Consider the following 18,927-nt stretch of genomic DNA (forward strand, 5'->3'; position numbering starts at 1 on the left):
TTAATGGATTTCACGGTATATTCATCACTATGTACATCAAGTCGACTAAGCATGTCGATCAACAAAAGACATCCGAGGACTAGTTTGATTCTGTTTACTGGAGGATTTTGTCAATAAATAACACCCACGTGTTCAAAAAGCATTCGCACGTCACGGTCTGAATTCGCCAAGGCAAAACACAGTTGGGCACCAAAAAAAAAAAGGTTCATGTTGTCAGACAATCCGTTGTTTCATCAACCGGAAATTCACCACGGCAGCCATTTTCCTTCCCGAATAAGGGTCGCCAAGGCGCGCGCTGTGAAGCGCTATGCATGCGTTACGTTAGTGAAAATAGCGGGTTCCAATTTATGTCTGTACACAAACATGCGATCTTTTCAAGTTTTAGAACACGATTTGTTCAAAGGCATCTATGTTTGTGTTATTTATGACGTTTTCATTCTGTACACACTGTTAGCAAAACCTTTACAAACCAACTAGCAGTCGTCCAAATATTTCACTGAAATATTGTGAATAGACAAACCTGTCAATGGTAATGAACCAGCATTCCATTGTGAACACAACTTTCATTGGTTTACTCAAGTTTTTAGACAGAGCACACATTGTTCACACAAAAATGTCCGAGAAACAGCATCAGAAGTGTGTGTGAGGATTTCTTCTGTCCCTACATCCTTCAGAACATCGCGCAATGTCTGCCTCTTGACTTTTCCCGTGCATTTGGTTTGACAGGAATTTTCCATATTGAATCACGTTTCTGTGTACGCGCAATATTTTATTTGTCTGGTTTTTTTCCCCCACCAAGTGATAAATTCTAGCCTCAACAAATCTCATCACTCACACACACAAAAGTTATCACTTTATCACTGGACGACTGTTTTGTGCTTTCACAATCAGGTCACAAGTTGACCTCCTGAGGCCTTCTTTGACCACTAGCAGCAGCTTCTAATGGTACATTTCACAGTCTACTGCTTGCACACTGTTCGTTTTGGTGTCTCTAGAAGAACATTGAAAGGCGTGATCTTTTTTTCAGCCTGAGTGTACTTATTTGTAATTGTATTCCTATCATTCCTGTAAGGGTCTTGTGTAATCCCAGAACACTTCGAGCAGTCTTCTTATTTTATTTCAATTAACGAGTAGTACGTGGAGTAGTCTTTGTATTCCTTCTGATATTCCTTGCGCTGGGGCCAAGTTCGCCCATGTCTTCGTATTCCAATTACGAGTGCAGTGCTACGAATTGTCAATATTCAATAGCAGGCACCGAGTCCACTTTACATTTTCCATGAACCGGTTCAAATGAAAGTAACGACAAACGGTATCCCTCTTTCTTCTCAACGCTGCATTGCAATGCACAGACATCCTCCATGGCTCATAGGACTTTGTCATCGAAACGACCTTCATTCTAAAACGTCTTGTGTTCTTTCCTCAAGAGTCTTGGTTGAATTGTTTAGTCGTTATCGTATTTCATTAACAAGTCGCGTAAGGCGAAAATACAATATTTAGTCAAGTAGCTGTCGAACTCACAGAATGAAAGTGAACGCAATGCCATTTTTCAGCAAGACCGTATACTCGTAGCATCGTCAGTCCACCGCTCATGGCAAAGGCAGTGAAATTGACAAGAAGAGCGGGGTAGTAGTTGCGCTAAGAAGGATAGCACGCTTTTCTGTACCTCTCTTTGTTTTAACTTTCTGAGCGTGTTTTTAATCCAAACATATCATATCTATATGTTTTTGGAATCAGGAACCGACAAGGAATAAGATGAAAGTGTTTTTAAATTGATTTGGACAATTTAATTTTGATAATAATTTTTATATATTTAATTTTCAGAGCTTGTTTTTAATCCGAATATAACATATTTATATGTTTTTGGAATCAGCAAATGATGGAGAATAAGATAAACGTAAATTTGGATCGTTTTAAAATTTTTTTTTTTTTTTAAATTTTCCGATTTTTAATGACCAAAGTCATTAATTAATTTTTAAGCCACCAAGCTGAAATGCAATACCGAACCCCGGGCTTCGTCGAAGATTACTTGACCAAAATTTCAACCAATTTGGTTGAAAAATGAGGGCGTGACAGTGCCGCCTCAACTTTCACGAAAAGCCGGATATGACGTCATCAAAGACATTTATCAAAAAAATGAAAAAAACGTTCGGGGATTTCATACCCAGGAACTCTCATGTCAAATTTCATAAAGATCGGTCCAGTAGTTTAGTCTGAATCGCTCTACACACACACACACACACACGCACGCACACACGCACATACACCACGACCCTCGTTTCGATTCCCCCTCGATGTTAAAATATTTAGTCAAAACTTGACTAAATATAATAAAAACGACTCAACAGAGAAGCAGACACGGCAAGTGATATCCAGGCGGTGGTTTTAATTCTGGGCCTGCTCTCTGCGCCTCATGATGCGGTGCACGTGAGTCCTGTCGCGCTTGTGCTTCAGACGTCTGACCCGCTTCTCCAAGGGGACCTGGTTCCGCTTCCTCTTCTGCGCGTTCGTCCTGTCCAGCTTCTCCTGCTTCTTCATGCGCCGCACGTTGCGCGAGAGACTCTTGGTGACGCTGCTGTAGGTGGACACACGGGCTGCGTAGAGCGCGGCGAACCCCTGCTGCTCTTTGGTGGAGAGGTCCATCCAGTGCGCCCGTCCCTCGTGGATCTCCGCCTGCAGTGACACCAGCTTCCGTCGCAGCCCACGCACGCGCCGACACAGCTTGGTTCGGTTCTTCCGGCACTGGAACAGAGAGATGTTAACTTGTTAGAAGAATCTTCTTTTTGTCAAAACAAGCTTACAAGACGAATTTTCTTGCGGCACTGTAAAACGGGGATATTAACCCTTGCCAAGGCTGAGTTTGTATGCTGGGTTTCGGAAGCGCCCTCCCCCCTTATCCGGCAAACGTACGGGTTTTTTTTTTCTTAAGGAGAGACCCATAATACCGTTTTCAAATTCTAAATTTTGGAAGTCTATGGCAAAGTCCCCACGCCTGGCCAGTTCTTGTACTCCAGTCTTATTTTGGAAGCCCCTCCCACTCCCACACTGGGTTCAGCCCTGCTTACCCTGCTGCAATTCCTATACATATCACACTGGGTCCAGCCCTGCTAACCCTGGTGAAATTCATATGCATATCACACTGGGTTCAGCCCTGCTTACCCTGCTGCAATTCCTATACATATCACACGGGGTCCAGCCCTGCTAACCCTGGTGAAATTCATATGCATATCACACTGGGTCCAGCCCTGCTTACCCTGCTGCAATTCATATACATATCACACTGGGTCCAGCCCTGCTAACCCTGGTGAAATTCATATGCATATCACACTGGGTCCAGCCCTGCTTACCTTGGTGCAATTCATATACATATCACACTGGGTCCAGCCCTGCTTACCCTGGTGCAATTCATATACATATCACACTGGGTCCAGCCCTGGTTACCCTGCTGCAATTCATATACATATCACACTGGGTCCAGCCCTGCTAACCATGGTGCAATTCCTATACATATCACACTGGGTTCAGCCCTATACATTTCACACTAGGTTCAGCCCTGCTTACCCTGGTGCCATTCCTATACATTTCACACTAGGTTTAGCCCTGCTAACCATGGTGCAATTCCAATACAGGAATATTAAATTGCTAAAACCACTGTCCTTCGCAGAACATACTGATTCGAAGTTTAAATTTTAAAATTTAAATATAACTGTTTAGACATACATGTGCTGGTGTGATGAATGCAGATTTTTGATATTTTTTTCGTTGTTATACTAGCACGATTGTATATATATATCTTTACCATTGAAAACACGTGATCGTTTGTTTTTTGTTCACAATGTATACATCAACAAGAAAAACGAATGTCTTTAATGAAAACGCTTGAAATAAACAAGTACATATTTTTGGTATAAACACACACTTCTCTTTTGATTTTACCTTACTTCCTGCGTTATGTTTCCCTTTAAACTGAACGATTTACACACGGTTCTGGCAGATTTACTTCTGCTGGGGGGGTAAATAAATAACTGTTTGTGTTATTTTGGCAAAGACATCCCTATAAACTGAACGGTTTACACACAGTTTTAGCAGATCTGCTTCCGCTTGCGAGGAGAAAAAAACAGAGGAAGGTGTGTATACTGATGAGCACTAAACCCAACTTTCCCAACCTTGATATTTTTTTCAATTTCCGAGGGAGCCAAATATTTCAAAAATGTCCCGGGGTGTTTGGGTATAACGGGTGCATGTGATGCAAGCAGCTAACAGGCGTGCCAGGCCGTTGTTCGAGCGATGTCAGACTGCTGTTGAAGGATGGAGAGAAGAGGAGAGGAGAGAAATGTTGTTAGGAGGGTTGATGGAAAGTGTGCAGCAGCAGGGGTGACACTACTAAAGGTAATCATGGTACATGTCTGCAGGTGTGCGCAAGTAAGTCATGTTCTCTCTCTCATCTCAAAAATAAAGTTCTGTCATCATCCTCTCAATCTCTGACAGATCTCTCTCTCTCTTTCTCTTTTTCTCTCTCTCTCTTTCTTTCTCTCCCTCTCTCTCTCTCTGTCTGTCTGTCTCTCTCTCTTTCTCTCTCTCCCTCCCTCTCTCTCTCTCTCTCTCCCTCTCTCTCTCTCTCTCCCTCTCTCTCTCTCCCTCTCTCTCTCTCCTCTGTCTCTGTCTCTGCCTCTCTCTCTCTCTCTCAGTCTGACCAAGTCACGAATACGTACCACCTCTTTTTCTCTCTCGCCCCCACGACAGGTTTCCCCAAACCTTTCTTCTTGTTTCACTGATTTGCTCATCCCTCTTTCCTACCAATTTCTCTTCTTGTTTGTCTGTGGTCACACAGACAGACAGACTGACTGACTGACTGACATACAAACAGACAGACCTCCACACACACACAGCAAACACTAGACATACTAACCCTCTTGGCAGTCTTCTTAGCGATGCCAACGGAGACTCGGAGGGTGACTTCCAACATGGACGTCGCTTCCCACGTCAGGGGACTGGACATGCGGTATGCTGCAACAACAAACGACAAAACAATCTCAATACAGATATTCCATCAGCAAAGACACCGGCACGGTTTGCCTGGTGGTAAGGCGTCCGCCCCGTGATCGGGAGGTCGTGGGTTCGAACCCCGGCCGGGTCAAACCTAAGACTTTAAAATTGGCAATCTAGTGGCTGCTCCGCCTGGCGTCTGGCATTATGGGGTTAGTGCTAGGACTGGTTGGTCCGGTGTCAGAATAATGTGACTGGGTGAGACATGAAGCCTGTGCTGCGATTTCTGTCTTGTGTGTGGCGCACGTTATATGTCAAAGCAGCACCGCCCTGATATGGCCCTTCGTGGTCGGCTGGGCGTTAAGCAAACAAAAACAAAAACAAAAATCAGCAAATACAGTTCCTCATTACAAAATCCAGGAAGAATGAAAATAATTAGTTATAAAGAAAGTATTACTGCGCAAAGTAAAGTTCACAATAAACCCCTTACGAAGAACATTAAGAGCCGTCTGTCACCCAAAAAAGCCTGCCAATGAGAATGGCATACAGAAACAACACAAAAACACAACAACAACAACAACAACCATGAAATAAATACGTGAAAAACATTACTGCTACTTGAACTCCGAAACATTAAACATCAACATATTCATTTACAATATACCTATGAAAACAATTGTCTTCGTCTGATTGCATATTATATAAATTTTGCAAGGGATCTACACCGTATGGAGTCTCTACATCTTAATACTGAAGAAAGTGGCATATTTCCAAAAGTATTAAGAAATCTCATTCTCAAATCTCATTCTCTTCCACATTTCCACAGTAAGAGCAATCACGAGCTGCAACGCAATCGCTGTACCTTTTCAAATTTCCATTAATTGGAAGAACACCTAATCTAAACTGGGCTAGCGAAACTCGAAAGCAATAAATGTTAACATTTGAAAAATGCAACTCAACTGACTAACTGTCTTTAAGTGTACAATACAGACTGTAACGATCTTTTAGACAAATTGTTTCTGCCCACTCCTGCTTAAACATGTCCAATAATCTTACTTTGAATACCCGCAAAAACATGTTTATGTTTTCAACACCCTGTTGGAGCCAGACGAAATAAAAACCTGTTTTGGACAACATCAATCGAATATCAGATGCCCAACACTTTTTTCCGTTTTCGTCTAAAGTTAAAAGCATCTTGTATGCCTGTTTTTTGGGGGGTGGGGGAGGGAGAGGAAGAGAGAGAGATAGAGAGAGAGAGAGAGAGAGAGAGACAGAGAGAGAGACAGAGACAGAGAGACAGATACAGAGAGACACAGAGACAGAGAGACACAGAGAGAGAGACAGAGAGAGAGACAGAGAGAGACAGAGATAGAGACAGAGAGAGAGAGACAGAGAGAGAGACAGAGAGAGACAGAGAGAGAGAGACAGAGAGACAGACAGAGACAGAGAGAGACAGAGAGAGACAGAGAGACAGACAGACAGACAGACAGACAGACAGACAGAGAGAGAGAGAGAGAGAGAGAGAGAGAGAGAGAGAGAGAGAGAGAGAGAGAGAGAGAGAACCAAATCAAAAACGTAACGTTAAAAAAACGAAATCATCTTCTGATGTAACCCACACGGTAGTGTTAATGAACTCCCAAATAAAACACATAATCGCTACCCCATCTACAGATAGTGCTTCCTGATTCTAGCTTCATTAGCAGAATCTGCTTCACATGAAAGGAAAATGTATGAGTTACACCATAATGGATCCTGGAGCATGCTAAAACAGACCAACAAATTGGAATGAAACCCGCTGACTTGTCTAAGAAGAAAAAGCGTTAGCTGCTTTTCAAACCGGTATTTCTCTCAAAGAAACCAGTTACTCTGTTACACAACCAATCAAAAAATAATACGAAACCTTCGAAACAACGGTCAAACCAAGTATCAAGTGGTATGTATGTTGGGCAGGTCGGCGATTTCATTTCAGGAATGTTGATACTTTACCGGTTAAATATCAGACATTTCCGGTCCACGTGACACCACGCGTATTGCCGTTTTACTCCGCCATTTTGGAAGTCATACCCGGCCCTTTTTCAGGGAAACATGGGATACTAAAAAGTAGATCCCGTCACTATTAAGAACTCCTGATGACGTTGACATATTTCTTGAGTTGTGGTTGAAAGCTACATTCTGTTCCTTTTCGTGAAGAACCACATGCGATTTGTCCTTACGAAGCAAACTACAGAAAAAGAAAAAGAAAAACAACATACATTTTGGCAGGCAGAGCCAAAACACTAATTGGCACAGCAATCATAAATCGCGGCCAATATACATGTTCCTTTGATGAGCTACCCCGCCAGAACATGCACCCTCGGCATCACGCTGCTCGGCCTAATGAGCAGACCCGGGACAACTACCAGGGGGGGGGGGGGGGGGGGGGGGGGGCTCCGGATCGACATGGCTTTGACAGCAAGGTCGGCTGCAAGTTCATCTGACTCTTTCATTTACAGACAGGCCTTCACCAACCCCGACGAAATATACCCAAAGTACGGAGGGAAATATGGCAGCGATAGAGGGGTAGGCGGATGGTTGGGGGTGGGTTGGGGCAGGGGGTGGTTGTTTGGCTTTCTACGCATGATTTGTGTTCAGCATGTTCATCACGTGCTTTGTGGAAAACTAGAAACGTCCATTACAAGTCTTCATTTCTTCCTGACTTTTTGTCTTTTCGTCCACTTTGAAATGATGTTGTAACCTTTCAAATACCCAGCCTACAGTTTATATCGCAGCGCCTCTACTACAACGCCTCTGCTTTCAAAATCAACCAAAGAAGAGACAGATTTGCTGCTGTTGGCCCTTTAAGCCTTGATTTTGAAAAAAAAAGGTTTGAACAACGACGCAGAAAAAATCCTTTTCAACAGAAGCAACGGAGGAGGCAAGAAATGTGAAAGAGAAGAAAAAGAAAAAGACAAGAAAGCAGTGATTGAAGATGTCTTGTGTAAGCAAGGGTAATTGACAACACTCTCCGATAGTCTAGTGGAGGAAGAAGAGCCAAGAAACGTAATCAGCTCTCTCTCTCACACACACACACATACACACACACACATACATACACACATACACACACACACACACACACACACATACACACACACATACACACCCACACACACACACACACACACACACACGCACACATACACGCACACGCACACACACACATACACACACACACACATATACACACACACACACATACACACACACACACACATATATACACACACACACACATACACACACACACATACTCACACACACACACACACACACGCACGCACACACACACACACACACACACACACACGCACACACACGCACGCACACACACACACACACACACACACACATACACACACGCACACACAGACGGACCACACAATGGGTGTACTTCGCAACTAAGTGTGATAGATAGCAGACATTGGCAGCACCAAGTGGCTTCAAGACGACGGTTAAACGGGGTTAGCGCTAAAACAATCCTCCCTATTTAACATCAACCTTCTCATTAAGCAAAGTAACAAGTTTTAGGTCGAAAAGGGTGGCACTCTATACGCTTTTTCTTAAGAAACAAAGTATATTGGGTAATTGGCACAAACAAAAACACGTTTATCAATATTTGATTAACTAGCTCCTCCCCTTTCCTTTTTTGCGGGATGGTCTTGCATGTCCAGCATAGAAGACCAAGGCGAATATACGGGGACTTAATTCAGGCATGAAAACTGAAGAAAAAAAAATACTGAAAAAAAAATTCGAAGGCGCATAGCGCCAAGTTTGGCAGGCGCTAAGTTTCACAGGCGCGAAGCGCCAAGACTTCTAGGGGGGTCCGGGGGCATGCCCCCCCGGAATTATTTTTTTTCAAGGGTGCAATTTGGTGCAATCTGAGCCTTAAAATTGGATTCAAACATGGCCCCAAAACTATTTTACTATAACTATGACTAGGAAAAAAAAAAATTTAAAAAAAATTTAAAAAAAAAAAATTAAAAAAAAAAAAAAATTAAATTAAAAAAAAGGAAAAATACGGAAAATAAAAAAAAATACGGTTTATTTATTTCAAAAATACGGAAAATACGGAGAATACGGAGAATTTTCATGCCTGTTAATTGATGGTCTCATGCTACACTGTTCTAAATGTTTGTACATGTATCTGAAAATGTGTGTGATGGAACACATTTGTGTTTGCCAATATAGCACCCCGTGAACAATACCACAATGATATCCCCGGAAGTTTTTTTCTTTTTTTCGATAAATACCTTTGATGACGTCATATCCGGCTTTTTGTAAAAGTTGAGGCGGCACTGTCACACCCTCATTTTTGAATCAAATTGATTGAAATTTTGGCCAAGTAATCTTCGACAAAGGCCGGACTTAGGTATTGCATTTCAGCTTGGTGGCTTACAAATTAATTAATGACTTTGGTCATTAAAAATCTGAAAATTGTAAAAAAAAACAAAAAAAATCTAAACGATCCAAATTTACGTTTATCTTATTCTTCATCATTTTCTGATTCCAAAAACATATAAATATGTTATATTCGGATTAAAAACAAGCTCTGAAAATTAAAAATATAAAAATTATTATTAAAATAAAATTTCCGAAATCGATTTAAAACAATTTCATCTTAACCCTTGTGGGTTCCTGATTCCAAAAACATATAGATGTGATATGTTTGGATTAAAAACACGCTCAGAAAGTTAAAAAGAATAGAGATAAAGAAAAGCGTGCTATCCTTCTCAGCGCAACTACTACCCCGCTCTTCTTGTCAATTTCACTGCCTGTGCATCGAGCGGTGGACTGACGATGCTACGAGTATACGCTCTTGCTGTAAAAATGCAGTGAGTTCAGTTTCATTTTGTTAGTTCGACAGCTTGACTAAATGTTGTAATTTCGCCTTACGCGACTTGTTATGCTTCACGTTGAAGACATTACAGTCACCATTACCACCACCTACACGTAATGTTCTGACAGGAAATCATGTCTCAAGAGGCCTATTCACAATGTTTGATTGCCTCAGAAATATTGCATATTTACACAAAATGCAAATTCTTCTCCAACTTATAGACCGCAAACGTTACTGTTCCAAAACGTAATTTCATTTTCATTGCCTTTTAAAAACAAAACAACGACAAAACCCAAAACAAAAATTTAAGTAATTAGAACCCACGAACAGATGAACTACCGCCTTTGTTGTTGTGTCTTCTCAAGAAAACCTTCCACAAACGTTTTGAGAAACAAGAAGTTTACTTGGATGTGGAACACGCCACAAAGTGGAGCGTTGCGTGGCTTTCTCTCTGATTTGTTGTGATCCTGGCATCGTACAATCCTGTAATGTTCGCTCTAATAGCTTTGTTGGTGATATTTTATCCATGCTTGTAAAGCTCAAACGAACACAGAGACGCAAAGCCCCGAGTAATAGCTTTGCTTTTGTCTTTTCCCCTCATAATTTCTTTTAATGATGTTGTAAGGTGTTTTGTTTCTGAACAGAGAGGCTGAGGAGTCTACAATGTTTGTAATAGGACAGCTGCAACCTTATAACCAATGAACATTCCTCCCCCCCCTCCTCTACCACAGAACCCCCAGAACCCCCCCCCCTCTCTCTCTCTCTCTGTCTCACACTCTCTCTCTCTCCCTCTCTCTCTCGCTCTCTCTCTCTCTCCCTCTCTCTCTCTTTCTCTCGCTCTCTCTCAGTACTCCCTCTCTCTTTCTCTCGCTCACTCTCAGTATATGGTTTGAAACTGTTAAGCGTGACTTAAGGTCGCGGATTAGGTCACAGGTCAACTGTTTGTGCAGAGACGGTATCCATGTCCTACCCCCGTGTCACCACGGGCGGCTTTTTGCCCGTTAAGGTCAATACTTGTTATTTTAATAAAGCTACCCACAGATATGGGTCGGTCAACTTGATCCCACCCATTCCACGAATTGACCTGTATAAGACCAGTCTTGCTTTTTCGGGTACTTCAGTTTGGAATTCGCTTCCATCATCCTTTAAGCACTTAAAGTCATTAAAAAGTTTTAAAAAATGTGTTAACAAGAGGCGAAGCCTTCAAGGCTCACGTAAGAAATAGACAAACAGTAACACAAACTCACTACTGACACGAAGCTTCGCAAAGTCTTAATACCAAAAACCCGCAGCTACGGCGTGGTACTTTGACCCCAACATCGCTTCTCAAGTTTTGACATGCGAAGCTTCGCCGTAGCTCGCAACGAAGTTGGGTTTTTTTGTAAGAAGAGTGCTTTTCGATTCAAGATGGACGACGAAATCAGACTCAATACCATAGTGAAGAATGCATTTATCGACTTTGGTTGACCCAAAGTACAAGAACTAACCTCCTACCTGTATTATTTCATACTGCGATGCATTGACATGTCGAATGAAACTCGAAATCCCAGCGCTCACGCCAACTGGTCCCGGCCGTGCTCAGTCAACAAAATAGAACACATACAATTAACTTACGTCATCATCAAGTACGTAAAGTACAATTTGTGACGTAAAGTACTCAGAAAGAAGCACTCCACGCGCTGGTCGAGACTACGTGCATGCGCTTTCTGACTAATAAGATTTGAGACGCCAAGACATGAAAAGAAAAAGATAACTCTTGCCTTCCAACTAGTCTCGGCCCGCTCAAAACCGAGACTTTCAGTAATTCCTTCGCGTGACGTCTAACCCTCTTACGCCATAATGTGACGTCTTCAAATGACGAAATGTTAAAGTTTCTACCACAGACATATACACACGCACAAACACACACACACACGCACAAACGCACAGACAGACAAAGTTACGATCGCATAGGCTACACTTACGTGAGCCAAAAACCACTTAATGTCTGAGTAGTTTAACGTCTTTTGATTTACCACACTTAGTATTACGTCAAAGATATGCTGTGCATTGTATGTTCTGAACATATTTTTGTTGTACTATTGCTACATGTTCGATTGCTACCAGCTTGTATTTATAATTACCTGCATAGTATGCATTTGATTTTATGAATAACCACATATGTATGCTCTTCATGCCTCATCTTCATCATCATCATTATCATCATCATCATCGTCATTATCATCATCATCATCGTCATCATCATCATCATCATCTTTATTATCACGTGCTGAAGTTTTCCGACCTCCTTTTTTTGTTGGTTAACTTTTTAACTTTTCAATTTTTAATTTTTTAATTATATAATTGTGTGTCTATGCGTCCCAAGGACAGATTGTAAGAAAAGGCGTAGCCTTAAATCTTAATCCTTGTTAATTAATTCAATTCTCTCTGCATGCTTACTTGCTTATCAATTACCCTCGTTAATCAAGATGTTGTCTGGTCTTGTCGTCTATTGTCTCCCGTATTCAGAGATGGAAGCGTAGTAAAGAAGATTCGCTAACAAAACTATTAGCAGGGATCTACGATAGTTGCTCATTTCTTCTAATCACTACAGCCTCTGATCTGAAGCCAAAACCTGAGAGTAGCGAAGCACAAGTTAGAGTAGGGTTGGGTCAGACAGGGGGGGGGGGTCTTGCCCAACCCCCTCTGTCACCCCCCCCCCTCCCCCTCCCCCGTATCGTGCTGTGGGTGCAGTAGATACTAAGTAGGAAAGACGGGGACAGGCAAAGCAAATAATTTGGAATCTTTATCTTATATGCGTGTACGCAAACACACAGAAACACACAGACACATACAAATACACGCACACACACACGCACCCACACACACACACACACCCGTTGAAAATACGCGGACACACAAACAAAGCAACAACAACAACAAGACAGCCAGACAAGCCACGTTTCGTGGCCGGCGGAAGACGGCTGTAGTAGGGAAAATGGGGGCTTGTTTGGCAAGACTCACGATCATTATTTGGCTACAGCTGTGTGCTCTAAGATCGCTTCATCAATCACAGTGCAGACTGTGAGGAATCGTCCGGACAACACGACAATGTTCACACACGCACACTGGCTAAAGGCACACTCCTCGTGTAAATAGTTCGGCTCACCATCTCAAATCTAGCACCGCTTTTACATCCCTCCACTTGGTCACAGGCCAAACATTACCTACCTTGGTGCTCTCTGTGCACATGTGACAGGGGAGACTACCGCTCCTTTCACAGCAGACTCTGCACCCAAATTGTTGGCCTTTAAGTCAACACCGGTGGATTGTGGAATTCTGTTTGTGATGGGGTCTGGTGGTTTCCGATTGTCTGTATGTTCATGGAAACCTTCGGGTTTGCATAACAGTTTTTATAGGGCTAAGAAATTAGCCCTAACATTTTCAATCCTGTTTGATTGCACTTCGCCTCCCGAGGTAATCGTAGTGTTACGACACTCGCTTACATCTGGCGCTTGCGAGCAGGGATGGGACTCGGCATGATATGTTCAGGTAATGGCATAATATGACCACTGAACATTTTCGTGCTGTTCCCATTCTGCGAACTTGGGATGGACAGTGGTCCCCCGGTTCGGAACTTCGGGACGAAGTTCATTCAAGCGGGGGCGATTGTGACAGGGGAGGCTACCGCTCCTTTCACAGCAGACTCTGCACCCGAGTTGTTGGCCTTTAAGTCAACACCGGTGGATTGTGGAATTCTGTTTGTGATGGGGTCTGATGGTTTCCGATTGTCTGTATGTTCATGGAAACCTTCGGGTTTGCATAACAGGTTTTATAGGGCTAAGAAATTGGCCCTGACATTTTCAATCCTGTTTGATTGCACTTCGCCTCCCGAGGTAATCGTAGTGTTACGGCACTCGATTACACACAGTTAGAATGTTTTTGAATGAATTAATTTTGTAATTGAAGAAATTCATAAAAATAAACATTACTCTAACAAGCAGGCAGCTGGGTATTGATTTTCGGTACATGACCAAGAGAAGCCAAGGTCTTATCGCATACAAAAGCCTGGGCAGATCTGAGATAGTGAGTCGAACGCTTTATACGGGAAGGTTTGTGCCTTTAAATCATCACACAGACGAAGGCTCTTTTCATCACGACACGATATTGCTCTTGCACGTTCGCTACCGAAAAGACGGGGGAGGAGTAGGAAGATAAGAGAGAGAGAGAGAGAGAGAGAGAGAGAGAGAGAGACAGAGAGAGAGAGACAGAGAGAGAGACAGACAGACAGACAGACAGACAGTAAGAGAGGGGACCGAGAGACAAAGAGAGAGGGACACCGACAGAGAGAGTCAGAGACAGACAGCGCGAAAGAGAGAGAGAGAGAGAGGGACACAGAGTCAGAGACAGGTAGGCCTTGCATGCCCCACACATCATGCTAGCAGGGGTACAATTAACGTACATACTGAATGAAAATGATAGTGACAACCCCCAATGTTCACCCGGCCAGGGGTCCCACGACCACTAATGCTCATCGGTCGTCTGATAATATAATTGAACTCGGGCGCCTAAGGCAGACCACACACACACAGACAGTGCAACTGAGACAGAGAGAGAGAGAGAGAGAGAGAGAGAGAGAGAGAGAGAGAGAGAGAGAGAGAGAGAGAGAGAGAGAGAGAGAGATGCAGACAGACAGACAGACAGACAGACAGACAGACAGACAGACAGACACACACACACACACACACACACACACACACTCACAAAGCCTACTCACTCTGCGCTTTATTGGGGACGAAAGGGAAGAGCTGGTAGTTGAGGTTGGGTCTGATGCGCCCCGAGTCGATGAGCTTCCTCCTCTGGACGACAGTGAGTTCCCTCAGCACCACGTCCCTCACCGCGCTGCCCCACTCCCTGCCCGTGTACTTCTTCAGCGTGTACGTCTCTTCCGTAGCGGTAGACAGGCTCAGCACCTGAGGAAAAGATCATTAAGCTGAGCAATTCTCACAAGACCTCAAAATAACATGAAAAACCCCAGGACAAAACACTACAAAAACGTGCATTTAGCTCAGCCTCTGGACAGACAATGCACCTGGAGCCCGTTGCATTGACTCGCGGTGGTCTGTCACCCGACTGCGGTTGTCCGAACGCGGTGCTGGGGGGTCCGGGAGGGCAGCACTGTAATCAGACAACTCCCTGTGCGAAGAGGCACAGTCGGTCGAATGAAATCGTTTGCGCGAAACCCGAGTTCGTCGGATGACTGCATTTCACTCGTTTAACTGCGATGTTGGGACATGTATTCATGTATGGTCCAGTCCAGCCAGCTGGAAAAGGATACCTCACCCTATTCAGGGCCGGGGAAGGTGAATGCAGCGAGGGGAGGAGATGGGCACCGCCCTTATAAAGGATAAAGATCAGGATAAGATTCATGTTGTCCTGTCAGGTTACGCTCATGGAAATTCGGGCTACTTTCTGCCTGGCGAAAGCGAGCTGCCATACAGTATACGGCGCTACCCATTTTGTTTTTTTGTTTTTTCCTGCATGCGTGTATTAATGTTTCCAAGCCCTGAGACTTTTGCTGTGAACTTGGATTCTTTATCGTGCGCATGCGTGCACACGGGGGTGTTCAGACACCGAGGAGAGTCTGCACAAAGTTGACTATGGGAAATAAATCCCTCGCCGAACGTGGGGATCGAACACACGCCGATAGCGACAACTGGATTTGAAGCCAGCGCCGCTACCGACTGAGCTATTTCCCCACCGCTACTTACTTCGTCCCCAAGCTGGCCCAAGAGTACCTAATTCGTCCCCAAGCTGGCCCAAGAGTAAATCCAAAAACAAAGAGACTGCTAACGTTCTAAAATTCAGAAGATTCATTCGCTTGCGGCTTCGTGGCAGGCGGAAGAAAAAATCAGCCAGATAAGTTTTCGTTATTAATTGTTTGTCTGTGCACGCAAAAGTCGATATATTTGTGAATGCATTGGTTTAAACAAGTTTATTCCGAAAATTTCTTTAGAATATTGCCGCGTACATGAAATAAGGAACATGGAGCACAACAAGCTAGGCTTATGAGCGTACTCTTAAAAGCAAATGAAATTTAGCGGACGATTGTAATATAACAAGTTTGAAATAATGTCAAAATAATAATAGTGAATTATGGTAGACAATCATATAACAATAAAAGGAACAAAAAACACAATGCTAAACTAACAACAGTACTCACACGCGCTCGCACACTCACTCGCACACACACGCACACAATGACTTCCACATGGTAGAAAATAGAATACTACCAGAACAGGAAAATGTCAACAGTATTGCACATGGTCGTTTCGAACATGGATGAGATAAATGCATTCATTGTTCAAAACGTTTGCTTTATAAGATAAACCTTAATAACAGGTCAAATATCAATGCATTTTCGCTGTCTGACTTGTCTCTATTGCCATACAGAAAATCATCAGCGGTTAGCAAATCATAGTTGGACAGTGTTGACAAGGTGACTTCACGTATTTGAAGAGATAAGGAGCAATGAAAAATAGAGTGCTCCGCGTTTTCAACAGGATAACCACAAGTGCATGACGGATCGAGAATTAAATGTCTGTCAAATAGATCACTATTTAGATTTCTGATCTTCAATCTAAGTCTGCAATGGATAATTTCTGATTTTCGATCAGATGTGTGTCTATACGAGGGAACAACAGAATCATCAGAACTAATACGTTTTTTAAATAACCCAATAGAATCCAGTTCTTTTACAGTATCTGGAAGCTCATTCCACAGGGAAGTTGAAGACAGAAAAAATGACTTTTTATACAGTTCAGTTCGAGAGTGGGGAGTCTGTCTGTCGAGTGGTCTTCGTCTATGGTAAGGGTTCACAGAAGCAACGAGAGGAGGCAGACGTTCTAGTAAGTATGGTGGCACGCGTGCATTAACTAATTTGAAATACAAAATCAATGTGTGTCTTTTTCGCCTCTCCTTCAGTGTTGTAAATCCTGATTCATCGTACAATTTTTTGTGACTCGTGCCACGAACTGCACCTATAATAGTTCTAATGGCATCAAGATGCAAGTTTTCTAATAAAGTAGCTAATCTGTCAGAACAATTGTCCCAAATGACGTCAGAAAAATCAAAATGGGGAATAATAAAAGATTTATACATAAGTTCAAGTGCCTTTCGGCTAAGGCGATACTTATAGGACCGAAAACATGAGAGAAGAACACGTACTTTTGATATAATTGACTGAACATGTAATTCCCATTTGCAGTCGCTCTGAATCAGTACACCAAAATGTTTGTGAACGTGGTTTTCTCTCAGAATTGTTCCATCAAATACAAGACGAAGGGTTTCAGGCATTCTATTTCTTGAAAAGGTCATCAAATCTGTTTTTAAATTATTGAAATTAACTTTCCATTTTTCCGCCCAGTGTGCAATTTTGGCTAAGTCTGTATTTAAGCTCTGTGTCCGCGTGTTTGCATCATTTAGAGATAAATACAAACTGGTATCATCAGCAAAAAGTGTAATGACAGATTCAATACCAATGACAATATCGTTAATGTACACAAGGAACAACAAGGGCCCCAGAACAGAATGTGAATGTATTGTTTTGTCAATAACAAACGTTCCAACAACCTACCTTTCTTGTTTTTTGATTTTGACCCAAGAGTAGTTAGAGTCCTCTAACAGTTCGCTTCCCTATGACCAAGGATGGTAAAGGGACTTTCACATTTTCGTTTACGGTATCTGGGTGTGAAAAGCACGTGGGCTTGTTGGTTTAAACCGTATTTTATCCAAAGAGATATTTACAAAGCCATGGAATGTATGATAATAAATTAGCCTGTTTACAATGCTTTGTCTACAACTAGGGGGTGACAGTCACTGTCCTCGCGAGAGCCGTTCCTCAGTTGCTGCAGGCAAAGCATTGACATGTGTGAGAAGTGTGATTGTCACTGCACTCAGCCCATCACCACCACCACTCGTGTCAACGGGTACCACGTGCACGCCATTCAGTCTTGCCAAGTGCAGCCTGCAGGCAATAGAATGCAACACAATGCAACACAACACCACAGCAAATGCGGGCAGCCTCCTGGGGGCCATCAGGGGGACACCCGAGGCACGTGCAGTCTGTCTGCCACCGCTGACAGAGTGGGCTGCATGCGGCAATGCAAAGGTCAAGCATCGCGTTCCGTAACAACAACTTACCACTACTACATCAACATTGCAACACCATCCGTCTTCCGCACCCAGATGTAGCTTACATTTTTACCACTCTGCTTCTGCTGCTAGTGCCATATCATCAGAGGTTACGCTGGCCTTTACACCAAAGTCAGGATACAGGAAGGTCAACGTCATGTGGCAAGGTAACAGAGCGCCACGTTTCGTAACAACAACTACTACAACAGCAACATGATTGCAACACATCACCGCTGTTGCTCTGTCTTCCGAATCCAGATCGCTTACACACGCCTGTTTGCCACTCTAGTATCGCCATATTCGGGTGACGAAGACATGATCGCCAAGGTCACTACAGGAAGGTCAAGGGGCAAGGTCATGCACAAAGATAAGACTGAGAACTTCAAATCCGAGTGCCAATGTCGTCAGCATTAGCAAACCAAGGACTGGGTTTTTTGGCAATTGTTTAAAGTAGTGGAAAGGGGGAAGGGGGTCCTGTCCTCTAAGTCAAGGTCAGCAGGAAACCCTAGAATTTTCTTCATAGCAACAAGTAATAAAATGAATCACTTTAACAACTGGCACGACATAAACTATTACAAACTGAATGTTTCGATCTGAAGGTCTTTTCCAGTCCAGCTTCTACTGTTTCCGTTTTGTAACATTTACTCACGAGAAGTCGTATCATATAATTATGTCATAGAAGAAATTTCAAGGTTCACAAAGATGAGAGGAGGAGTATGCGGCGAGGATGGGAGAAAGTATAAGGGTCCTAAGCACAGGTGAAACACACGCTGGCCGCAGGTATAAAGAGCTGAGCGAAAGGTGATGTTGCCACATTCGACATTCTTGTTGGAGCACCGTGGGCCGAAAGCGGTAACACATTGCTGTGACTGTGTTGTTCCGCATACCCCGCAGCA

At 43.2% G+C, this 18,927-nt stretch overlaps 1 protein-coding gene across 1 annotated transcript in view; it reads right to left on the reverse strand.

The window, feature by feature from the left end:
• Positions 1-2,331: 2,331 nt before the first annotated feature.
• Positions 2,332-18,927, reverse strand: part of LOC138983641 (uncharacterized) — a gene marked incomplete in the record, with an annotated part of 112,255 nt that continues 95,659 nt past the window's right edge. Inside the window, 3 exon segments of the mRNA XM_070356923.1 lie at positions 2,332-2,739; positions 4,907-5,004; positions 14,616-14,811. Of these exon segments, the coding sequence (XP_070213024.1) occupies positions 2,383-2,739; positions 4,907-5,004; positions 14,616-14,811 (651 nt within the window).

This window comes from Littorina saxatilis, linkage group LG13 (genome assembly GCF_037325665.1).
Source record: "Littorina saxatilis isolate snail1 linkage group LG13, US_GU_Lsax_2.0, whole genome shotgun sequence".
In the NCBI taxonomy this organism is placed as follows: Eukaryota; Metazoa; Mollusca; class Gastropoda; order Littorinimorpha; family Littorinidae; genus Littorina; species Littorina saxatilis.